This window comes from Pinus tabuliformis, chromosome 9 (assembly GCF_031772625.1).
Source record: "Pinus tabuliformis cultivar Carrire ecotype Pingquan chromosome 9, CPIR1, whole genome shotgun sequence".
NCBI classification, from domain to species: Eukaryota; Viridiplantae; Streptophyta; class Pinopsida; order Pinales; family Pinaceae; genus Pinus; species Pinus tabuliformis.
The window spans coordinates 478,083,597-478,109,461 of NC_142307.1; the positions used below are offsets into that span (position 1 = coordinate 478,083,597).

The 25,865-nt window shown below is 38.9% G+C and overlaps 2 protein-coding genes across 15 annotated transcripts in view; both read left to right on the forward strand.

Annotated features, from left to right (window-relative positions):
• LOC149149294 (uncharacterized) overlaps positions 1–25,865 on the forward strand; it is a 187,752-nt gene that overhangs the window by 34,149 nt on the left and 127,738 nt on the right. For 10 of the 11 annotated variants that reach the window (XM_089445901.1, XM_089445893.1, XM_089445897.1 and 7 more), the window contains 8 exons: positions 11,003–11,074; positions 11,298–11,360; positions 11,467–11,523; positions 14,245–14,310; positions 14,430–14,512; positions 14,801–14,905; positions 15,049–15,180; positions 15,921–16,016. In XM_089445901.1, coding sequence (XP_089302027.1) covers positions 11,003–11,074; positions 11,298–11,360; positions 11,467–11,523; positions 14,245–14,310; positions 14,430–14,512; positions 14,801–14,905; positions 15,049–15,180; positions 15,921–16,016 — 674 coding nt within the window. The remainder of the gene's footprint in view (positions 1–11,002; positions 11,075–11,297; positions 11,361–11,466; positions 11,524–14,244; positions 14,311–14,429; positions 14,513–14,800; positions 14,906–15,048; positions 15,181–15,920; positions 16,017–25,865) is intronic. The other variant, XM_089445903.1, reaches the window with a different exon arrangement.
• On the forward strand, positions 23,223–25,332 carry LOC149149295 (putative disease resistance protein At1g63350). Of its 4 annotated transcripts, none has more exons than XM_089445907.1 (3): positions 23,223–23,791; positions 23,889–23,942; positions 24,109–25,332. In XM_089445907.1, the coding sequence occupies exon 3, from the start codon at positions 24,503–24,505 to the stop codon at positions 25,289–25,291; it is 789 nt and encodes a 262-aa protein (XP_089302033.1). In that variant the 5' UTR covers positions 23,223–23,791; positions 23,889–23,942; positions 24,109–24,502; the 3' UTR covers positions 25,292–25,332. The 4 variants fall into 4 exon arrangements, with proteins under 4 accessions (XP_089302033.1, XP_089302031.1, XP_089302032.1 ...); XM_089445905.1 differs by having other exon boundaries at positions 24,124–25,332; XM_089445906.1 differs by having other exon boundaries at positions 23,896–23,942.

A 25,865-nucleotide genomic window follows, 5' to 3' on the forward strand; every position in this document is an offset into this window, starting at 1 on the left:
CCAGATCTTCGACCTCTCTTCCAACAACTTTTTTAAAATTGACAACTAGGGCCAAATTCCATGTGGGTTATCTTATATATTGCAGCTGATATTTTTCTTAGATTCCTCTCATCGAGAGGTGTAGGATTGATCTAAAGATCATTCGATTCCGATAAGTATTCATGAAGATATGAATTTATTTGTGTTATGGGACAATTCGTCAAGGTCAGCCAGCAACCAAATAACCCTCACTTGTGCTCAACGTTTTAGTATAAAAGGAGGTGGCTTCAGTGTTGCGGGGGAGCGCCCCCCCTCCTCGCACCCGCTCCCGAACCGCGCTCCGGGCGGGAGCGGCTCGGGAGCGCGCTCCCAAAATCGCTCCCGTAAAAAAATTTGCGCTCCCTGGTCTGATAGGGAGCGACTCAGGGAGCGATCGCTCCCGCGCTCCCGGAGCGTTTTTTAATGCCCGGGAGCGATTGCTCCCTGATCGCTCCCGGGCATTAAAAAACGCTTCGGGAGAGATTTCAGCCGAGCCGGGAGCGGTTCGGCAGAAAAAAAAATCCGCTGGACCCGAAATTTCCAAAAAATTTAGAATTTTTTTTTTTATTTTATAAGCCCAATGGGCCAAAAAAATTTCATTTCAACTTCATTGAGCAAGAGATTGAGAGCTGGAGCAAGAGCTGAGGAGCAAGGAGCCAGAGCTGAGGAGCGAGGAGCAAGTGCCAAGGAGCGAGGAGCAAGCCTGCAGAGGTAAGTAACTCAATCATTTAGTTAGTTTAGCTGGTTAGGTAGTTAATTTGGTTAGTTTAATTTAGCTGTTTGAGTTTAAAGATCATGTATTTAAATTAAATTAATAAATTAAATGAATTAATCCCAATAAACTAAATTAATTTGCAGATTCAAGACTCAAACCCTACAAACATCAAACACCATGGACTTGGGGATATTTATTGGCATTTTCCTCTTCCTGGTCCCTTTTATGGTTATTATGGTGGTGGAGGGTAGGAAACGGAAGGGGCCTGAAACTGAAGAGGTGGATGAAGAAGCCGGAGGAAGTCAAATGGGTGAAAACCCCAGTGAGGAGGAGGTGGAGGAGGGTGAACATGACCCTCAAAAAACTAAACAAGACCAAACTCCATTGTGGAAATATGTTTACAGGGCTGAAACAGGGAGAGGGGGTGGAACCACTAAATTTCATTGCCCCCATTGCAACACTGATTACACAGGCTCATACACCCGTGCTAGAAGACACCTTTGCGGGAAAAGGCCATGGGATGGAGAGAAACAAATAGGAATCAAAACTTGTGCAGCGGTGTCAACAGCAGATAGAGCCAAATACATAAAGGAAGAGGAGGACGCCCAATACAGAACAAAAAGATCAAGGGGTTTCTTTGAACCAAGCTCACAATCACAAAGAACTCCTTCAGCATCCTCCCAAGGCAGTGGATATGGACATGGAGGCACAGGGTCATCATCTTTAAGGCGTAGAACCATATCAGATTTCCTTGATGAGGGGTGTAGGAATGATGTGGATTCAAAAGTTTACAGGTTCCTCTATGCATGTGGGATACCATTCAATGTTCTACGCTCACCTTATTGGCACGAAATGGTTTCTGCCATAAATGATGCCCCTAAAGGATACAAGAGCCCTGGGTATGACAAGGCAAGAACTGTTGGCCTTGATCATGAAAAAGCAAAAATATCACATTCTTTGAATAAAATGACAAGTTCTTGGACTGACAATGGGGTGTCCATTGTATCTGATGGATGGACAAATGTAAAAGGCAAGCCATTGATAAGTGTTCTTGCTGTGTCTGTTAGTGGTCCCATCTTTCTAGCTGCACATGATTACTCAGACAAGTTCAAGACCGCTATCAACATTGCAGAAGCATTGCTTGAAACAATTGAGCGTATTGGCCCATACAATGTCATCCAAGTCATCACTGATAATGCTCCTAATTGTAAGGCAGCGGGAGCAATTATTGAGGATAAATACCCGAACATATTTTGGTCTGGATGTTTGGTTCACACATTGAACCTTCTGTTGCATGATATTGTCAAAAACAAAAATGAACAATACCAATGGATTGGTGATTTGTACAAGAAAGGAAAAAATATGATAAAATGTATTACAAATCATAGCAATACCCATGGCCTTTTCCGCAGTCACTCGAGATTGGAGTTGCTGAAGATTGCGAGGACTAGATTTGGTAGCTATTACCTCACCTTCAGGCGCCTTTTGAAGGTAAGAGAGGCATTAGCTAGCATGGTATCAAGTCCACATTGGCAGGTGTTAAAGGAAAGGGCTACAAATGTAGCTGACATGGCAGGTTTTGAAACGATGGAGGAGGCCGCTCTTGATGGGCAGTTTTGGACAACTGTGAGGCAGGTATTGGATTTCAACAAGCCAATTTATAACATGATTCGGTTTGCAGATACAGACAAACCAGTGATTGGCGAGGTGTATGAGCAAATGGATACCATGTTGGGGGAAATAAAAGACATTGTTCATAATAGAGATCCCAACTTGTACAAACTGATTCATGATTGTGTGTGTGAACGGTGGAATAGGCTTAACCTTCCCTACATTGCTTGGCGTATATCCTTACGCCAAAATACTACTCAGAATCTTGGTTGGGCAAACCTGCAGCAGGGGTGGTGTTAGGACCAAACCCCATTTAGATCAAGAGATAACTAGAGGATATCTGGAAGCATTAGAAAAGTTGGTGCCTGACAGGGAGGAATGTGCAGCTGTGCGCCTTGAAATAGGCAGATACTTCAGTGGCAGTGGTTTGTATGGTAACTTCCATGCAATGGACGACAAAGATAAATTTGATTCTCTCACATGGTGGGAAACATATGGCGGCCACGGACTTTTGCCAAAATTGGCAAGAAAAGTTCTTTCACAGGTTGTAAATTCTTCTTCTGCAGAGAGGTGTTGGAGCACCTACAGTTATATACATAATGTGAAAAGAAATAGACTCAACGAAAACCGAGAAGAAAGCTTGGTTTATGTGCACTACAACTTGAGGTTGTTGAGCCATTACTGTGATCGGGCTAATGAAGATCCCACATATAAAATTTGGGACAATCACCCTGAGGACGACAATTTGGAGGATGGCATTGTACATATTGAAGGACTAGAAGAGGAGCTTGTACGGGATGAAAATGAAGCAGCTGCAACAGCCATGCCACCTCCACCTCCACCATCCAGTAGCAGTTCTCGAGGCCCAAGTCTTGTTCCATTGCTGTCGCCACCTCCATCGACACCCTCGCGTGGAGGTTCTAGTTCTGGTCGTCGGTCTATGCGGGAGACTCCTAGAAGACCACCACGACCTGCTTATACTCCTGGAGACTCTCGTGGCAAGGGCCACTTGTAGATTTACAGTTTACTTGTCTTTTTTAGTTTCTATTAGACTTTAGTTTTCATAACTGTTGAGTTTTGAGTCCTTGACTCTTGACTCTTGACTCTTTCATATCATTATGACATTATGATATTTTTTGTAAACATTATATCACTGTGACAATGAAAATTTGAAGTTTGAAGTTGGGCCTTGGCAATTATAACTCATTGGTAATGACTGTGAATTATGAATATGATGCTTTGTGAAAGACTAAAGTTGTTTCATTTCATCTCATTATTCATGTTTCATTTTATAAATTTTTAACATTTCATATCATGTTAACAGTTAGAAGTTAGGACTTAGAAATATCTTCGATATTACTACTTGTAATGGTTAAACTTGGCTTACAAGTACAACTTTGGTGATCAATGATGATAAATGTTATTGAATTTTCAATTCTGAAAGCTTGAAGTTGAAACTTTAATATTGAATTTGATGAATCATGATTTATAAGACTCAATATGTTGCAGTTGTAATATGTATTTTACTAACTTGTGGACATGGTTGATGACGATTATAATTTCTAGATGATTGATGTGATATGGTTCAATGATCAATTTATGTTTTTTTATGTTTTTTATGTCTATTTCATCATTCTACATGTTTTTGGTGACATATATGTATCAAAAATTAAAAAATTAAAAAAATATATATATTTTTAAAAAATCGCTTCCCGGATTCGCTCCCAAACCGGGAGCTTCTGAAAATGGTCGCTCCCGCTCCCGCTCCCAAGTAACATTGGGTGGCTTGATAGTCATTTAGTCACACACTTCACTCTTGATTTCTCTCCACTTGTTTTGGGTTTTTAGTGGAAGAGAAATATAAGAGGATGAAGCTCTAAACGCAGGTCTAAAAAGAGACCCTAAGAAGAGGTCTAATACTGCCCTAGCTGCAGTCCCAAAGAAGGTGGTCTAGCCGCAGTCCAAGCAGGGAGATCTAGCACGGTGAAGGAGGCCTAACAACTGACCCTAATGCAGTCCAATCATGCCCTAGCCGCAGGTCTTATCATGACCTAACTAGATGTAGTCATGCCCTAATCCTATACGTTGTTTTGAAAGGGTTTGAGACAGCCGTTGGACGCAACAGAAAGGGATGCGGTAACTGCAGTCAAAAGGGGCTCCTAGCTGCAGCAAAAGCGAGATCATTGAAGGGAGATCTGTCCACGTTTAGGGGAGCTTCTATACGCAGCCTAAAGAGGCTCCTATATGCTGCCCAAACTTGCCCTCATACGCTGCCTAAAGAAAGCCCTATTCGCAGTCTAGAGAGAGCTAATCTAAGGTCATCCATTCACAGTCTAAAGACCCTAATTCGCTGTCCAAAAGGAATCCCTAGCTGCAACAAGGAGAGGACTGGACAACGTGGACATTTGAGGGCTATTTCAGGGGTCTGTTTAGAGGACAGTATAACTGATTGGAGGAGGCGGAGACAAGGAAGGTTTGCTAGAGGGTGCAACTACTGTTTGAGGGTGACAAGTCCATACATTAAGCTTGAATCTGCCCTAAAGGAACATCGTGACAACAACAGCCAGAAGGAGTATTCAGCGTGGAGAACTAAGGCTGCTCTGAAGCTATTTCAGGAAGGCAGTGAGGCTGTCTAGGAGGGCAGAATTAGGGGATCTTAGGATTAGATCCATTGAGGTATCATTGGAGGATCAAGGATCATATTTGTGCTGCCTGGAAGCTACAGGAAGACTGTGTGTTAGGCTGCAGGCCATAACACCACAGTCAAGGATTTGATGACTGTTAGACAGGACTGTCTTGACATATTGAAGACTGCCCTATATGCTGTTAGAAGATGTGACATCAAGGTGCAACATGATGTTGAATACTGCTACATAATGGGCATCATGATGAAGTGTAGTGTAGCATTGATAAATAAATGCTACAATGAGATGCAGCATGATGGGCACAATGAGTTTCAGTATGAGGTAACACTGGTGGGTGCAGTATGATGATAAGGTACAACTTGATGATGCAACCGTATGATGTGTGCAACATGGTAATGAGGTCCAGCATGATGATTGAGTGCAGCACAGTGAGGAGCAACATGGTGATGGAGTTATCTCTATACTCCTGCGCCATTTATTGCACTATAGGAACCATAGAGGTGATTTCATACTCTCCAACTCGTCTGGGTCGCCTTCTATGAGTCAGGACATATAATGAATCTTCTGAGATCGGGGAAGGGGCCGACTGTATTCTCTTCGTTTAGATAATCTTCAGCAAAATCACATAACCAATCTTTTGTCGACGCGTTTCGAACCAACCAGTGTGGTTCATCGTCAGGACAAGTTGAAGAACCAATCCGGCTAAGCTGAATAAATAGAGTGTGCAGAGACTCCAACGGCTAAATTGCCAACTGCTAATTTTGACCTAGTCAAACCACTAACATACTATAAATAGCTACAACAGGTAAATTTGTTAATTTATATCTGAAATTAAAATCGATTTGATATTTTTTAGTCTATAATATAATATCATATTTACTATAATGGTCATATGTTTATAATTATTATTATTCTAATATGATTTAAATATTATGTCATTCTTAAATTTAGTTATATTAGGTAATTACTCTTTAAAATATACTATTATATAATGGTCATTCGAATAATATAAGTTTATTAATAAATCTATATTTACTAAAAAATTCCTAATTCCAATATTAATAAAAACAAACAAATAAAATCCCTATTACATTATTATTATTCTTAGACTAATATATATGAACATTATTAAATATAAAATTAGTTATATATTTATATTTAATACATATTAAATAAATAATATACAAATAAATTATATGCTTGGAAGGCTTAATTGGGCTCCTGGAATTAAACTGTTTTGCAGTCGAGGTGTGTGTCGGGAATCATGGTGAAGGTGGAAGTGACCATGGAGGTTGGAGCCGATGGAGTTGCCATAATCAAGATGACCAATCCGCCGGTCAATGCTCTGGCTGTTGGACACAGATTGTCATTGATGTCAATATGGCAATATTCAAGAGGAGGAGACAGAGCATATCGGAGCCAAGAGGAGCAAATGGAGCAAAGAGGAGCAGACCAAGCCAGAGGAGCCACATTGGAGCAAAGAGGAGCTATAGGAGGAGCCACATATATATATGCCATATATATGCCAAGAGGAGCCACATTGGAGCAAAGAGGAGCTATAGGAGGAGCCACATATATATATGCCATATATATGCCAAGAGGAGCCACATAGGAGCAAGAGGAGCAAGCGCAGCAAACAGAGCTGTTGAGATGCCAAGGAGGAGGAGCACACAGAGCCATTGGAGGAGCTACAGGAGCAAGAGGAGCCATCGGAGGAGCAAGCGCAGCAAACAGAGCTGTTGAGCCATATATGCCTTCATTAATACTATCGGGCTTATAAAACCCTTGAATGCATGCTTAATCATTATCGGGAGTCATCAGGCCATATATGCATGCTTTAACTCCATCGGGAGTTGTCGGGAGATTAAAATCCATATACGCATGCATTATCTCTATCGGGAGTTGTTGGGCGCCCAAAACCCATATATATGCATTTTACAATAATCAAAGGCATTTCCCCTTTCGGCGGATAAACACAGGTATATGTGTTAATACATATATTTCGGCATATATGCGCGTCGGGGGTTCGGCTATGTGACACTGCTGAAACCTCCGATTGCGAGCGGACCCGATGGTGGCATTAAACTTGGTGTATAATAATATCGCGTCCGGCATATATCGCAGTGCTTAAAAGCCATGCCTCACCCGAATGCCGATTGCGATAAGAGGAGGCGGACCCGATGGAGGTATTAAAGGCAGTCTATAATAATATCGCATTCGCGGCAATCGCTCATATTATAAAGGCTTCCCACATCCAATCGCCGACAACAATGAAAGCATGCGGACCCGATATATTTATAAAGCAAGGTTAATTGCCGTATCGCATCCGATCCATCGGATCAGCCATCGGCAATAGACGATGTTATATAGCGATAAGGAGCGGACCCGACATATATGTAAATTATGGTTTAATACCATATTGCATCCGGTCCATCGCATCGGCCATCGGCCATTGGTGACTGCAGTTATGTTGCGATCGCCGATAGCGATAGGAGCAGTGGACCCGACAGGCATATACAACATGATTAAATGGAATATCGTGTCCATAGGAGGATCGGCCCATCGGCCATCGGCCCTTTGCGATCGCCGATTGCGATAAGGCTGCGGACCCGACATAGGTATAGATATGGGTGCTATGATCCTTGAAGTCCGCCCTTTAGCACTTTCACTTGTTTTTGCTCATATTTCCCGTGTAATTCATATTTGCCTTGTGCGCGGTTTAAAGGGCCAAAATGCATATGATAACGGCTTCCGATAGACATAAAAGCGGCAATAGAAGGGTGGCTCTGATTCTATAAGGGTGGCTTCCGATAGACATAAAAGCGGCAATAGAAGGGTGGCTCTGATTCTATAAGTGTGGCGGGTTGATTAAAGCGCTCGGTGATGGTTGATAAAGCCTGTGTGATGGTTGATTAATGGCTCTGGTGGTGGCTTCCGATGGGTGATAAATGGCTCTGGTGGTGGCTTCCGATGGGTGATAAAAGGCTCGGGTGGTGGCTTCCGATAGTACTAAAGCACCAATAAAAGGTGGCTTTTGATGGGTGATTAAAGTGCTTGAGCGATGGTCTCTGATAAACATAAAAGCAGCGCTGTTACAGTCTTATAAATATAGTCCTCTGCGTTGACTCAATGCTTGCCATCGATACAACGCGTCCTGCGAAGATTGGAACACTTGTATAGACAGAAGAAGCAAAGAAATGGGAAGCCGAAGTGCCAAGCGATATAGTGAGTCAGAGGAAACGATAGCCACTGAGGAGGAAGCCAAAGAGCCAGCATGTAAGAGGAAACGAATGGACAGGGGCATGGAGCATATAAAAGCAGCAAAAAGCAGAGAACTGAGGAGTTGTTGGTGGATGGCATAACTTGAGCATGAGATAGTGGAAGCAGCAGAAGAAAAGGGGGCAGCAGAAGCAGTGGAAACCTGTAAAGAGCGCAACAGCTCACCAGTGTATACCAAAGAGGTTGGAGCCTCAGAATAGAACAAGATTGAAGTCCTTGGGAGTTGGTGCTCCTAAGTCCAAGATTGGTGTCTTGGCAAAATAGAGTTGGTGCTCAGGAGGTTGGAGCCTCACCAAAGTCCAAGTTGGAGCTTGGCAACCAATTGTGACAATCTATTTATTGTATTTATTTTACTGCACTGTTATATTAATAAAAGCATTTATTCCTGCTGTTCATTTTGAGTTTCTGAACATATATGTTTTAACTAGTAAAACAATAGTGAGAAAAAGAAATATTGATTCACCCCCCTCTCAGTATTTCCAACACTGGTAGTAACACGTAAGGGCTCGAAATGATTTTTTACAAAATTGAAAATAGAAATCATAGAATCTGAGCTGAAACTGAAATTTTTATGTATTTGAGGGTTTTAACGATGCTTGATTTAAGGATCAGATGTTTGTTTTCATGATGTTTTTAGGTTTAAAAGGGTTTTAATTGCTGTTTTTTTAGTATTAATTATTACATGTTTTATGCTATTTTCGTTTTCATTCTAGTAAAAGCTAGGGTTAATCGTCAAATCTACTGGAAACCTGTTTGTGAGATAAAATGTTGATTTTCTGATAGAAAAGATAAATTATTTGGTGTCGAATTCATATTGGTATAAAGAGGTATGCAGATTCTGAAAACTTCATTTTGAAAATCCTAGCACGATCCGGGGAGTGATAATTTTAAGGGAAGAAAATTAACTTATTTTATTTAAATTTTGTTTAGAAGTTTTTACAACTCTACAAAATGACAATTGTGGAAATTTGGCACAATATTGTTGAAGTTACCAGACTTCTCTTGGCCAAAGCCCAACAGTTTGGAAATTAAATTGTCAAAGTGATCAATCTCGACTTCGAGTACGAATTGTAAAGGCCCAATATCAAGAGTTAATTTGAACTCGAGAAAAACTTGTAAATTGATTTGGGAAAGGAAAAGATACACTAAATTTACTTTTTCTGGGCAGGGGTAAACACCTTTTTATGGTCTGTTGGGAGCAATAAATCCCAAGTTCATCCCATAAAGCCTCTATTAATGCGGGTGCTATCAATCTTCGCCGATTCATACACGAGTGGGGCTCTATTCCAGCTGCGGTGTGAACCTGGGTTGTTATTGTGGTGACTCCCCTGTCTGGACCTCTAGACCATAGCTCAACAAAGGAAAAAATACCTTCGGGGGAGAAAATATGTATTTGATTAATACAAGTATTTATGACAGCTATAAAACGGGAATATTAAAGACAACTCATTTTAGATCTTATATACACACACATACTTGAAATGCTATGGATTCTCGATAGGTGACACAGGTTTGTTGGTTGGCTGCTGTCGAATTAAGTTAGAAAAACAAACACAACGAGTGTCTTTTTGGGTTCTCTCTGTCTTTTAGATAGAGATGGCAAAGTCTGAAACATCACTTGAAAGTCGAAACTTATTGAATCAGTTTGACTCGCATGTGACCTTGAGTCTGAATATATGACTCGGGGTCAAGTTAGATTTGGTTTCCTCAAAGAACAGAGTCGAACTTGGAAATTTGACTCAGACGAATTAGAATAGTCTGGCGACATTCTTTAAATTTCTCATGCTTCTTTGTTTTTTTGAAGAAGCTGCTTTTTGGCCAAACTAGCATTACATTGTAGAAGTTGTACTGAATTCTCACTTTTTTTGGCAAATTTTGGATAGAGTGGGCAAAGCTTAAAGTAATCGAGGAGTCTACTCTTGTCAGAGTCATCTTCATTTTTATGGATGCTTGCTTGATCTAATCCTGAGATTGAGCTGCAAGTTAATGCAAACTATCAGCTTTTAAAGAATCTTTAGAAGGAGGTGTTAAAAAAAATATGGGACTCTGAAGTCTTGTTAATGAGAAAAGAGAGTACAAACATAAAATCAGGTCAGCCTGATGACACCTTCGCAATCAGAGATGTGATTTTGAGATTAAAGATTATGAGCATAGTTAGAAAAATGAGAACTATCTCGGACATTCTTTGTTGTGAAAATGAGTAATGAAATATGCTGATAAGCCTATGGAAAGAAAGGATATTCAAGTCTTGCAATAAAAGCATAGTTGATTACGAGAAATACATAATGTGGAATGCATAGCGTAAAAGTTAGAGCGATATCTAGAACAAATACATATCACTAATTGGTTTAACCCTTAATTGTGATAATTAATTTCAAGAAAGAGCTCTTTCCATTAGGGAATCTCATAATGCAGATTCTAGATTGTAGATCAGCATTATCAAGATCATCATAACATAGAACCATTCATCGTTGTAATAAATTTCAAGAACAAACTGTCAGTGAACCTTGCGCATACCAATTCCAAATCATAGGTCAACCTTACCAAATTCATCATATTACTGTCCAGTGTCCAGTAAGTAGTTGACTACGTCATATTTTTATGTTCATTGAAAGAGAAGGCTTAATGACATACGCATTTGTGTGTTGATATCTTGGTGTAAGTAATGGATTAGCATATGTGTCATCATTTAACTTAATATCTGTAGTAACAATTCAATTGGTTTTATTTACAGTTCTTGCAGGCTTGAAAGAAAAATATGACAAAGCAATGAGGAGAAATGATGTGAAGGCCATTGTTGTCACTGGTATGCATGTTTTGAAGTTGTCGGTTGCAATCTAATTTTGAAGGATTGTTTGATTATAATAGTGATAGTGATATGAATGCAGTTTGCAGAAGGGATGGAAACTGTACTAAATGTTCAATGGTGTTATAAATCTTTATATTTATTCATATATAGAGAGAGATGTAAATGCTTCTGTTCAAAAATCGAGATGATTTCATGTCTGTCTCTGTTTTGGCATTGTTAGGTAATGGAGGCAAATTCTCAGGTGGTTTTGACATCAACGTTCTCCAGGAAGTACAACAGACTGGTATGCCAAACTAAGTTTTCATACAAAATTCAAATTCTGTTGCAGATTGTTTCAAAGGTTTCCATATTTGCTCATATTCAATTCTCTGTAACTGTGTATCTAGCAGGGAACTTGTCGCATTTGGGTAGAGTTTCTGTTGATCTTATGATCAATACTATTGAAGGTAGGCATTTCTTATATATGTTGCTTTTTTTTGTTTTCACTGAAGTTGCAAGTTGTCGGTGATATGTATGGCTGAAGTGGGGGTACTGTATCTCGGGAATGTTAGCTATTATCAAATCCACAAATAATGTATAAGATAGAGGAATGTTGCTTTTACTTTGACTTGTCATTTCAAAAAACATTACCAATTCTTGTAAAAGACATTTTGCTGGATCGTTATTTTTCATATGTTAGTTGAATACTATAAAGCGAAACATTATCATACCCTTGACATTTTGAGCTTTTCTAGGAATGTGCCAAAATATGGATACCTAGGCTTATTGTAGAGTATAGTTGGATTTGATGGTACAGTTAAAAGTAGCATTCTTATAGCATAGTTAGGAACTCATCAATGTATTGGTAAAGGATTCTACATGTTTTCCTGTATTGTAATACGTAGCTGGATATGTTGATATTGTTAACATAAAAAAATTAAGATTCTGATGGATGTTTAGGCACCCCTGAAAGTTTGGAAAAGGATACTATGTGTTTTTAGGATGGAACCTTTTCTGGCTCTGACCTTTTTGGCCTTTTGGTGCTGTTATAGAGGCTAAGAAACCTTCCGTAGCTGCTATTCAAGGGCTTGCACTTGGTGGTGGATTAGAATTAGCAATGGTATGTGGCAATGATTGTCCATCTCTTGTAATTTTATGTTTTGGAAGGGGAATTTTGGGAACTTACATGTTTTGAGTTATCATGGATGTATTTAATTTACGCAGTCTTGTCATGCTCGTATTTCAACCCCAAAAGCGCAGCTTGGGTTTCCAGAACTTCAACTTGGGATTATTCTAGGATTTGGAGGTAAGATTTCTCAATGTACATTTATCTGTCTCAGCAGGCCTGACTTAATACTGTGGTATAGTCAATTTTAATCTTACCATGAATTATCTGGAAAATAGGTAATGATTTGTTTCCATCGCTGAAGACTCTTAAATGAAGAAGGTGGCATGCAGGCTTTTATATTTTATATTTTATTGCGAAGTTATTTGTGGCTTCCTGAGGGTTGATTTTCCCATGCTTTAAACCTGTCAGATCATTGGACTGTCATAGCTCCTGGCGTGCACGTTATTGTTGTATCTATGAATGGGTTTTTCTGCTTCTTGGCTTCGATCATGACTATATGCGGTGGCCTTGCACTGATTTCCATCTGCATTCATCATCATGAGCTAGAGAGTCTATGATGTGTTTTGTCTTATAAGTTGGCATGTGTTCTGTTTGATCATTCTTTTGTGTCTTCAATCATGGTTTCAGTATTCCTGGATATAGTCTTAGGCTTGAACCAACATCTCTGCTAGAAAAATTCAACAATTCCAATTTAATAATCCTATTGGCCTCTCTTGGTACCTTTTGGGACAATTGCTAGTACATATGCTCTTTTGATATGCCAGGTGTGGTTATTTCTATGTGGTCTTCGATTGAGAAGGAAATTCTCTAGATTCACCATGCCCTGTTATTTGAGGAGAAACCCCAATAGGGTTGAGAGGGAAACCCTTTGTTACTTGTGCATGGAGTCAACCCTCCCGCATTTTTCTTAATCCGAACATGAGTACCAACTTGGGGTTTTGTACACATGTTTTCTTTCAGGGTTTCATTTTGCACACAGGTTATTTATTAGAGGTGAGGTTCACAGTATTCTCTGCTGTACAGTCGCTTTATATATTTTCCTGATGCATCCTCAATACCCTGCTACATTTCTTTGTTAATGGTGTACAAGTACGCATGCACGAAGGTTATCCAAGTTATTTCAGGCTTCCTCCCACTACCCAGCAAATACATATGCTCTTTTGATATGCCAGGTGTGGTTATTTCTCTGTGGTCTCCGATTGAGAATGAAATTCTCCAGATTCACTGTGTCCTGTTATTTGAGGAAAAACCCCAACAGGTTTGAGAGGAAAACCCTTTGTTACTTGTGCATGGAGTCAACCCTCCCACATTTTTCTTAATCCGAACATGAGTACCAACTTGGGGTTTTGTACCCGGGTTTTCTGTCACCCGGGGTTTCATTTTGCACATATGTTATTTATTACAGGTGAGGTTCAGAGTCTTCTCTGCTCGACAACCGCTTTATATATTTTCCTGATGCGTCCTCAATACCCCGCTTACATTTATCTGTTAATCGTGTATAGGTACACATGCATGAAGGTTATCCGGGTTATTTTAGGCTTTCTCTGACTACCCAGCGAATACAGTTTCTCTTCTGATATGATAGGTGTGGTTATTCTCTTCTGGCCTCTGCTTGAGAAGGAAATTCTCCAGATTCACCGTGTCCTATTATTAGAGTCACCACTTGGCCTTTGAACCTTCTCGATGCTAAATCTGCTCCATCCACTTGTCATCTCTCGCTCCAGGATTCACCAACACATCGATGATTCTCCGTGATCCTATCCGATGGACGATGTAGATTACAGAGGAGGAGGGTTACAAGGAAACTTACTCACTCACCCCTCCCACAATTCGGCCTCATTCCTTTGCTACACGATTCAGTTTTCTTGCTTGCGACGATCTGTAAGGGTTTGCTTGCGACGATCTGCAAGGCTTTGCTTTCTCAGAGTCTGGTTTTGAGATATCATCAGCAATTTTGTTACTTGGGTAAGTTCATTGTTTTATACATCCTCTTCTGGGATTTTAACTGATTACTCTAGATTTTCCTCAATTAATCTGACCTGATCTACTGAATGCTCAGGAATGGTTCTCGTTTATGCTCAGTTCAAAAGCTGGAGCAGGTTTAGTGCCCAGAGCCTCAACACCGGTGGGCATCCTAACCCTGCTTGGAGTAAACCACGTATTTCCTTGTAGAAACTGGGGTTGCTCTATTTATATTTATAGCATTCTTGATCAACGTCGCTGTTACTCCTGTGAGCGGGGCAGTCTGTTCTTCCCCAAACTTATCTCCGGAGGATTCGGACAATTGTACCAACTTGGATCTGAATAGAGCATCTTTTCTATTAAAGGTAAGTTGATCATTCAATCCCCAGAAAATGATTCGTCCACTTTGTCAGTAGTGTTATCATTTTCTTCCCTCCTATAGCATTTGAAGCCCTTCCATAATTTTGCAGTCCAAATAACTCACCCATTTATCAAGGCTTTAATTCATTGCTGTGCAACTTGAAAAAAAGACCCCAGAAATTTTGTTAGTATACACAGATATTCATATATTTGGCATTGAAATTATTCGGAGTGTTGATCAGTTGGGTTCTGTGGAAACACATAAACTGGAAACCTTTTCTGTTGTTCTTCAGAATGTTCTAGGGAAAACGAGCTCAACCGTTTATGCCGTTGCACTACTAGCAGCTGGGCAAAGCTCGTCGATCACAGGAACATATGCTGGACAGTATATCATGCAGGTACATCAATATTGCATTGCAACCACGTATTGTTTTTTTTACAGTTGAAGGAAAATGAATATTGACAGTTGCACCTATGATTTCCATAGTATTCTTATAACAGAATGACATTAAATTTTGGTGTATCTTTTTTTTCGTTGCAGGGATTTCTTAATATGAAAATGAAGGTGTGGCTGCGTAATTTTCTCTCAAGATCTATTGCCATCGTCCCAAGTTTGATAGTTTCGGTTATCTATGGCTCTTCTGGTGCTGGGAAGCTTATTATTATGTCATCGGTACGTTTTTAAAGTATAAGCAGGGTCAATAGAAATTTTTGATAATCAATGTGGCCATCTGTATTATTCTATTATTTGAATCTTTGAAATGTTTTATCTAGGTTTAGTAAATTTTCAAACTTTTATCGTTATTTTGATTGGACAATTAATCCCATTTTTTAGGGTGCGGATTTGGCAATTATTCAGTTTAATTTTATTCACAATGAAATGAGTGTGTGACAATTACTATTTACAATGAAATGAGTGTGAAAATTACTATTCACAATGAAATGAGTGTGACAATTATTCTAATAGCACTCTTAAATCTGTAAACATGGCCAAGAGTCTCATACCATGTTGAGGTTTTCCATTACACCATTACACCCAAAACTGCAGGTTTAGTAAACTTTCAAAAGCTTACCATTCTTTTCAGCTAGCAATGAATCCCATGTTCTTAAGAGGATCCCAGTATGGTGATTAATCTGAATGATAGAATCAGAACAGGTTCAATTTTTTTGAAACACTCCAAGAAACCAGCTTCCAGCGTAATTCACAAAAGTTTACATTTTCAACATATTACAACATAGTCATGTCATAATGCCACTGGAGCCCCAGTAAAAAAGTTATCATTAAAGTTTTAAACCACCGGGTATATCTTTTTTGCTTAATCTAAATGATAGATTTCAAATAAGATAAATGTAACGATTACTCCAACATTATATGTTTCTAAAATCTAATGCTATTCCATTGCTTTCTTGCAGATCATACTGTCATTTCAATTGCCATATACATTAATTCCACTGTTGAAGTTTACGAGCAGTGACATAAAGATGGGTCCTCATAAAAACTCAAAACTAGTAAGCTATTACTACAGGCTTGAGGATTTCTACGATTAAAATAAAGTCTAACTGTATTTGAATTGGAAATGCTTGCTTGGATTATAAGGAAAAAAAGTTAATTCATTTTTTGTAATCGTTGTTTGTTCATTATCGTATGGCATCTTCTGGTTGTTGCTTGGATTGTTGGATGGTGTATCATAGTTGTCAACATCTACTACCTAAGCTCAGGATTTGGGACATGGTTGGTCCATAATAGTCTGCCTAAGATAGCTTCTATATTTATAGGAATAGTTTTATTTCCACTTATGGCTCTGTATACAGTGTCGATTCTGTATTTGACATTTCGACGAGACAAGAAAGTGACTTATATAGCACCTGCAGAACTCGCCGTCTGATCTGAAATTAAAAGTGAGTCTGAACTGATCTGAATAACAGGGTACTATTAATAACCCACATGTGCTGGTTTCTATCAGACAGGAATTTCTGTGGTGGTTTCTCTCATACACGAGTACTATTTGTGAACTTTGAATGTGAAACTACTTTGAAAGAACATTCAAAATTATTTTATTTATTTATTTTTAAAATAATTTTTTATATTGTCTCTAGAGAGTCAATAGTTTGAATTATGATTTTATTTATTTGTTTTAAAATAATTTTTAGTATTGTCTCTAGAGAGACAATAGTTTGAATTATGATTTTATTTATTTTTTTAAAATAATTTTTTATATTGTCTCTAGAGAGACAATAGTTTGAATTATGGATAGAGACAATATGTTTTTAATCTGAGCCATTGTCTCTAAAAAGACAAAACTGTAATTGTCTCTAAAGAGACACAAATGAAGTTGTCTCTAGAGAGACAAATGAAATTGTCTCTAGAGAGACAAATCAAATTGTCTTTTAATAGACAATAATTCTTGTCTTTATAGAGACAATAATAATATGTGTTCTATATTGTCTTTATAGAGACAAATTTTTGAGACATTATATTTTGAGACACCCGCTTAGAGACAATATTTAAGACAATACACAAGTTTCTTTTTGTTTTAAGTTAAGACAATTGACTCAAATATTGTCTTAAAACCCCCCTACATGTAGTAGTGCCAGGCCTTAGCCTTTACATAGAAAGAGCCTCCTATTCTTGCGTAGATTCGCCTTCCTTGAGGACATAATGACATGGAGAACCTTCCCCACAACTATGAGAACCCTTGACCTTCTTTCCAGTCTTGGATCTACCCTTTTATGCTCTCAATCATCCTCCATTAGGTCTCTATGACTCCTCAGGTAGTCAGACCTCTTCCTAGGGCATGATTACACGAGATAAGCCATCCGCTTGATGTGTCTTCTAGTGATCTACCACTTGCTTTCTTATAGTTTCTCTTTGGCAACGTTTAGCCCTTTCTAGGGTCTTCTTCAAGGCTTCCAGACTTGTCCTTTTACAATAATAACCCCAACTAAATTAAGGTAAGGGTTTCTTCTAGTTAATTAAAACCCCATCATGGTTGAATCGGATTACCATAACTCCTTTTAGGGTTCTCCACTTGCTACAACCAATAAATAATAATTATTTTGCTAGATTTCACACCCACACCTTGGGTACAAAACCCTACGCTTGGGGTTCTTTGCCCACAAACCCTTTTTTGGTGAAAACTCACACAAAACCAACTCCTATGGTTGTGGAGTACCTTCCAAGTTACACAATTCAAGAGGATATTCAAAATGGATATAACAATTTATTGATAGAAGGGGATTAAAAAATGATCATAAGCATGGTTAAAAAAATTCAAAATTGATTCCTCCCTTCCAAGTTGTTGAAGTGTTGGATATTGGAGGGAGGACTAGAAAGGATTTACACCACCCTTATGAAAATACTAGCCTCTACTTTATCTCTTTTGAGAAGATTGGAGAGTATATTCTCTTATAGATAAGAAAAAAGGGAGGTTTGTTGGATGATGGCTCACTTGATTCACTATGGAACAAAGTCAATTAGTAACCTCTCAAGACGTAGTGTTTGGAATTTGGTACATTGGGTTATATCTTTGAATGACTTTGATAAGTGGGCATTCCTCGCTAAGAACTACTAATAGTTGTCCTCACAACAAGGAAAATAAAAATAAGTCAATTATCAACCAATAAGAAGGACAACGATTAGTTGTTTCTATTTTTGAATGCAATATCACTTGTTACCATTACTCGAGGAAAACCATACCACCTAAGGCCAAACTTTAATTATTACCAGATGTATCTAGGTCGTGGACTATAAATTTGTGTCCTTACATTCTCAGAAGGGGAGCGAAACATTCTTGGAAGGTGAGCTTTCAAGGTTTTGGACTGTAAATACATTTCCTTACATTCTCTGAAGGTGAGCTTTCACTAAGTCAGAAACAATATTAGGTCTTACACTAATCCCAAAAGGTATTTTCAACCTAAGTAGTATTTATAAGAAAGTTAATATCATGTATTTCCACCATCATCAAAGTTAAGGGTAGTGGGATGATATACTTTTAAACAACATTTAACATCAATCCCATAAAGAAAGTAAATACTATCCTTCATTATATTTGACTTTTTATCCATCAAACTTTATGAGTTTGTACCATCTTCATCAAAGCTAGAGTAGGTGGATAATGTGCTTTAACAACATCTAAGCTAGAGTAAGTGGATAACATGCTTTTAACAACATCTAATCTTGATCATATAAATAGAATAAAATAGATACCAGTTTTTATAATTTTATTTTATAAAATATTTTTGCAAATCTAATTTTAGAATTAATTTAAAAATTAACTAAAAACAATTTTAAAATAATAAATTATTTAAAAACTTAAATTGAAATTGAAATTATTAATAAAATTAAATTTAATCTTAAAAAGACATAATAAAAAAACATTATTTTATACCATTAAATGGTTATACCATGAATAATGGTCATTTTCGAAAAAAATTCAAAAAGCAATCATCCTACTTTGCCAACCTGTTTTCATGCTTAACGGTACTAGGCGAGCCTATTACAGAATGGATTTCAAAATTTTTGAAAATCACAAAGTAACGATCGTATTTAAAATTTTCATTGAAACAACATATAATCGCTGCGATTCCGTTAAATTGGAATGTAGGTAGAGAAGTGGCCTTTCCCAAGTGAGGATGTGATTGTGGACCACAAGCGAGGAAAAACATTTCAACTTGAGGGGGAAATTCCATTTCCAGGTCCTAGCCAACTAGGGGTGCAGCAGATTCGGGTATGGAGGCTGAGTAATGAGGGAGTAAGCCTCTTTAACAATGACTGTGTCTAATTTTGATCCACCGACCCATACAAGGTAGTCTTCGACTTTCGAAAGAATAATTCCAGAGAGCTTTTAATTATTGATATAAGCTGTCCATTCCAGTATTAGATGGGCCGACAGACATATTGCAGCTGCATCTTTCCAATGTGTGTAGAAAGGAGTAGACTGTTCTGCATCGGTGATGTCCCAGATCACTTGGAAGCCACTGAAATGAAGAGTAGTAATGAGGGTCAGGGATAAGAGGTGAGAACCTGTCATATCGACCATGGAATAAAATCCGATCTTAGGGGAAGATTTGTAGTCAATAGACCAGCGCAGGTATCCAAAGTACCAATGCTTGGAAGTAAGAAGACTGTGCCATGAACAAGAGATTTGGGAGGGAACAAAAGCACCATTTTGAAGCCAGGAGTTGAAGCTCAGGTGTTGTAAATATTTTGCAGTGATGACACACTGCCAAAGGCCCTTATGGTGAACTTCCCTCCATAAATTTTTTAACAACAATGCCGAGTTGAAGGTGTCAATGTCCTTCAGATTCCATCCACCTAGTTTGACAGGGGGAGAGATCAATTCCATTCTAGCCAGGTGGAATTTTCGAGAGGAATTCGGGCCAGCCCATAGGAATTTGGTCAAAATGGTGTTGATTTTCTGAGTGACAGCCTTCAGAAGTTTATAAATGTGCATCCAGTAAATCGGTATGCCATTGAGGACTGATTTAATGAGAATCAATCGTCCACCCAATGAAATCCACTTGTGTGACCAATGTGATAATTTTGATTCAATTTTTCTAAGGAGCCAGTCCCAATCCATGATCTTGTAGCTCATCAGCTTCAAATTGAATCCAAGGTATGTGAATCCCCTGTCCAAGTGTACAACAGTGACACCAAATCGATTTTCTATGTTCGTGGACGAAACTGCCTCCGGGTCACTGGATATGAGTAGAGATTTAGACTAATTCATGAGAAGCTCGGATGCAGTCCCAAAGTCTTGTAGTATCTAGAAAAGGTGGTGCCATTCCAGTGGATCTTTTTTCCCCAAAGTGAGAAGATCATCCACGAAGTGTAGTAGTATCTTGAAAAGGTGGTGCCATTCCAGTGGGTCTTTTTTCCCCAAAGTGAGAAGATCATCCACGAAGTGTAAATGGGTGACGTGGGCTGAGGCAATGATCATACACCCGCTGATTAGCCTGCTGTTGCGAGCAGCAATGAATCTTCTACTAAGACCATCCATGATGGTGATGAAAATGAGAGGAGACAGGGCACATCCCCGACGAAGGCCACAGGAGACCGAAAAGAAGTCAGTGGGAAGGCCATTGATCAATATCGAAAATGAGGTAGATTTTATGCAGGATTGGTTCCAGGCAGTCATTGTGGAGCCAAAGCCAATATTCCGTAGGGTCATCCAAATCAGTTCCCAATCCACGCAGTCAAATTATTTGATCATATTGATTTTCATGAGGCGAGCATCTAAATTGTGGGATTTGATGGAGTGGATACATTCTTGTGCTATAGAAACTGCGTCGTGGATTTGGCAGTGTTTGAGGAAGCCAAATTGTTTAGCTATGACATATGAAGACAAGAAGGGTTTAAGGCGGTTGGCAATAATTTTGGATATAAGTTTGTACGTGGTGTTGGACAATGATATAGGGCAGAAATCAGAAAATGAGATAGGCTTATCTATCTTCGGGATTATTGTGATGAAGGTGGCATTGGTGGCAGTAGAAACCCATCCGTAGATTCTAGACTCTTCCACCATATTAGTGAGATCATCTATCATGATGTCTTGAAAGTGTAGGAATATCTTTGTTGTCCATCGATCAAGTCTGAGACTTTTCCCTCTGCCCAAAATTTTCAGAACAGTGATGAATTTGTCCTTTGTGACCAGGCATTCCATTTGTTCTAAAGCTTCCTTGTCAATGGTTGTGGGATAGAAATCACATTGTTCTAGTTGTTTGTTGAAGGGAACCCCATCTCTTTCCTGGTAGATTTCGCTTGACGGGAACCTCATCTACCTTGAATATGACAACACTTGAACTACTTGCTGATGTGGCCACACACAACCCTTTCAGTCCACGTGCCTTGAACACATATGTTGGGCCCTCTTGCCTCCCAATCTACAACAACTCAATCTGCCTCTATCAATGTACGTAGCTCCTTTAGGTCACTAATCTTAGTCTCAACATAATCTTCCCTCTAGTTGTTACTTAGTCCATCAAGGATCTAGTTGTCATCATTACGTTGATTTTGTCTATCATCCTTCATCTCGGGACAACCCATCACACAGTCTTAATTCTTATTTTTCTTTCATCAATTTGAAAAAGTTCTCGCCACCTATTTCTCTTTGACTTTTATGTGTAGAATTGCAACCCTTATGCCTGAAGCATGTATCATCTTCTGTGTATAATTGCAACCCTTATGCCTTAAGCATGCCATAAGTTGCCAATATATGTATCGTCTTTTCACTGCCTTTGGGTTCATAGAGAAATGGATCCACTGGGTTCTTTCTCTCTTCTCAAAAGCTTTCTTCTCGATCCTTATTAATGGATATCGTTCAACTATTTTCATCCCTTCTAGAGGTATAATACAAGGTAATCCTATCTCTCCCTTTTTCTTAACAAGTCATAATTAACAAAGCTTGACAATCACTTCCATGATTCATTTTATGGGAGACTTGGAGAGAATGTAGTAGGAAAATAAATAAAAAAACTCACAATTTAAAGAAGATGCTTGTGGTAAATTTATCAAAAACATTAGGGAAACTATTTTATCCTGCAATTGGCCCCCCAAAGATTCAATCTGCAACCACCAGGAAGTCATAATTCTTCAATCATTAGATATTTTTCCCTCTTTTCAAATCTCCTCTTGAGTTCCCTCTTCCAAAATGCAACATTCCTTCTAAATGGAGTGCCCCTCTTCTTGGAGCAATAAAACTAAACTTTGATGGTGCCTCTAAAGGCAACCCTAGTCTGCCTATCTAAGAATGAACTTTCAAAGATGCTATAGAAATTATGCTAAATATTTTTGCAGGATTGACAGGAATAGACAACAACATCTTTGCAGAGCTATTTGTGTTGAAATGGGTTGAAGGTGGATATGTTGAATTTCTGTGACACTTGATAATCAGGTTTAGGTCTTATAATCTCTAATACAAACTCACTCAAATTCCACAAAAAACTACTTTGCACAACAAAATCTACACACATAGGTGAATCAACTAGTGCACATGACAATTTTTAACTTTTTAAACCCTTCATCATGATCTAGGATTAAAGGATATCCCTCACCCAATCAATGCTTGACTGATCTAGGGCTTGTAGATTTTATGTTATGAGATAACCCATCAGTTAGGCCATTCTCTACTTGTTTCTTCTCATTCGTTGGCCCTATTCATCACACTACATTCTCATTCACTTCTGCCCTAAATTCACACTTCGATACAAATCTTTGGCTGCCCTAATCTCATATCGCAACCATGGAAAATTAGCCTTAGATCTATGGCCTTATCACTAGGTCATGATCTGATTTGTAAGATTCTCGACCCTTTCTTCCATCACAATTTGAGCGCATCCAAAAGTAGATCTTAGGGAAATGACTTGAGGTTTGTAGCACCACAAAATTAGTCCTTCCTAGGCCTTAGCCTTTACATAGAAAGAGCCTCCTTTTCTTGCGTAGGTCCGCCTTCCTTGAGGACATAATGAAATGGAGAACCTTCCCCACAACTATGAGCAACCTCGACCCTTTTCTAGTCTTGGATCTGCCCTTTTATGCTCTCACTCGTCCTTAATTAGGTCTCTGCGACTCCTGAGGTACTCATACCTCTACCTAGGGCATGATTACACGAGATAAGCCATCTTTTTTATGTGTCTTCTAGTGATCTACGACTTGGTTTCTTATAGTTTCTATTGGGCAACGTTGGGCAACTTAAAAATAATTTTGAAATAATAAATTGTTTAAAAACTTAAATTGAAATTGAAATTATTAACAAAATTAAATTTAATATTAAAAAAATATAATTAAAAAACAATGTTTTATATCATTAAATGGTTATACAATGAATAATGGTCCTTTCCGACAAAAATTCAAAAAGCAATCATCCTACTTTGCCAGACTGTTTTCGTGCTTAACCGTACTAGGCCAGGTTGTTGCGGATGGATTTCAAAATTTTCGAAAATCGCAGGGTAACGGACGGATTTAAAATTTTCACTGAAACAGCATATAATGGCTGCGATTCCATTAAATTGGAATGCAGGTAGAAAAGTGGCCTTTGTTAGTAGAGCGGAGCAGAGCGGCATTTGGGAGTGGAGATTTTTTGTTTGGTGTTTGTTTTTCATACCTGGTGTTAAGCATGGCCATGTGCAGTTTCTTGTTGATCTGTTGTATGCTGTGTTGTGATTTTTTCCATTGTTCTGGTGTTTTCTATTTGTGAGGATTTTTCTTGGGGTTTTGATCTGTGAGAGTTGAAAGGGAGAGGGAGGATATTAAGATATGATGAAATTAGGAGCAGATTGAACCTCAGGTATTCACTCTTTTCTTTTTTTCATGTTTGATTTGTAGATGACAATGTATTTATTCTGTATTAATTCATTCTGCGGGGTACCTGCATTTTATTTCAGGGTGCAGAGTTCCTGGGCTAGAGGAGAAGCAGGGGCAGAGCTTCAGGGCCACAGGTAAATCAATTTAAAAATGAATTTGTGTTTGTTTTTCAGTTTCTTAATTGTTTATAAGGATATAATAAATTCTGCAGGGTCATAATTTTGCAGGGTTTTTAAGGATATAATTCTGCAGGGTCATACTGTAGTAATTCTGCAGAGTCATTCTGTAATAATTCTGCAGGGTATTTTATTTCAGGGGCAGAGTTCTGGGGCTGGAGGAGTTGCAGGAGAAGAGTTTCCGGGCCAGAGAAAACGCAGCGGCGGGGCTTTTACACAAGTTATTGTAAATCTCACTATGCTTTTTGTTTTTCTTATTCCTTCTTTTTGTCTACACCACAGAGCCTCGAAGCATAAGATGCCAACATAAAAGCAAACACGGAAAGCATAATATTATGCTAACAAAAGAAAAAAATATTATTCTAGTGATTTCTGGTCACTTTGGACATCCAATTCAACATCAAATTTCTTCTCCTTAATCTACTTTTGGACACATAAATTTGCAGAAATTTTCCTCTGCATATTGATTCTGCCTCTGTTTTTGCTCTACTGTGCTTTGATCTGAAGTTGCAAAAGCCATGGAAATTTTTACTGGAGTAGCAACTGAAGTAGCATCCAGAGCCATAAGCAGTATTGTTATTGCTCCACTCATCCAGCGCATAGATGACGTTCTTCGCAGAGATGAAAACACTCAACTTCTGCAAGATCAGCTCAACCGTATGAAGGCACTCTTACAAGACATTAACAGTCAGATTCAACATGAGCAAAGAAGCCCCCCGGGCACGCTACAAAATTGGTTGCAAAGGCTTCACCATTCACTGGAAGATGCCAAAGGTGTCATAGATCGCGCCCAACAACATAGATGGTGTTTAGATTGCATTTTTTGCAAGCCCAGACTCGCTACGCAAATTAGAGAATGGAATACGAATTTCGATCAACTCTTCAGCAATCTTCAAAGAGACTTTTCAATCTTTCGTGATGCCCAACAGATGGTATCGTCGGCACCACTGCAAGCAGAGGCATTGCTTCAGACAGTACCAAAGTCTGGATTTGTGGGATCCGGGATCAAAAATGGCGAGATGCAGCTATGGAGATGGCTCGACAACGAAGATCCTCAATTTCGCATAATGGGCATTTACGGCATGGGTGGCATCGGCAAAACAACGCTTCTGAAAACAATCTACAATGCATACAAGACAGGTAAGTTGTTCGAAGCCGTAATTTGGACAACTGTTTCTCAAACTTATAACATTGCAGACCTGCAAAGTATCACTACAGAGGAAATCAAATTAAATCTAGGGAGCACTACTTCTAATGCTGAGAGCAGTTCTGCCGTTGATATGAAGGCACTCATTACAAGACATTAACACTCTGCTACCTCTATCATTGCCCACTGGGACGCCCAATGCTAGAGGTAGCACGGTGCTAATGTCTTGTAATGAGTGCCTTCATATCAACGGCAGAGCTGCTCTCAGCATTAGAAGTAGTGCTCCCTAGATTTAAATTGATTTCCTCTGCAATGATACTCTGCATGTCTGCAATGTTATAAGTTTGAGAAACAGTTGTCCAAATTACGGCTTCAAACAACTTACCTGTCTTGTATGCATTGTAGATTGTTTTCAGAAGCATTGTTTTGCCGATGCCGTAAATGCCCATTGTGCGAAATTGCGGATCTTCGTTGTCGAGCCATCTCCGCAGCTGCAGCTCGCCATCTTTAATCCCGGACCCGACAAATCCAGACTCCAGTACTGTCTGAAGCAATGCCTCTGCTTGCAGTGGTGCCGACGATACCATCTGTTGGGCATCACGAAAGATTGAAAAGTGTCTTTGAAGATTGCTGAAGAGTTGATCGAAATTCGTATTCCATTCTCTAATTTGCATAGCGAGTCTGGGCTTGCAGAAAATGCAATCTAAACACCATCTATGTTGTTGGGCGCGATC

Excerpts from the sequence above, each read along its gene's own strand:
- LOC149149295 (XM_089445907.1), top strand. The coding sequence starts at position 24,503 with ATGGAAATTTTTACTGGAGTAGCAACTGAAGTAGCATCCAGAGCCATA.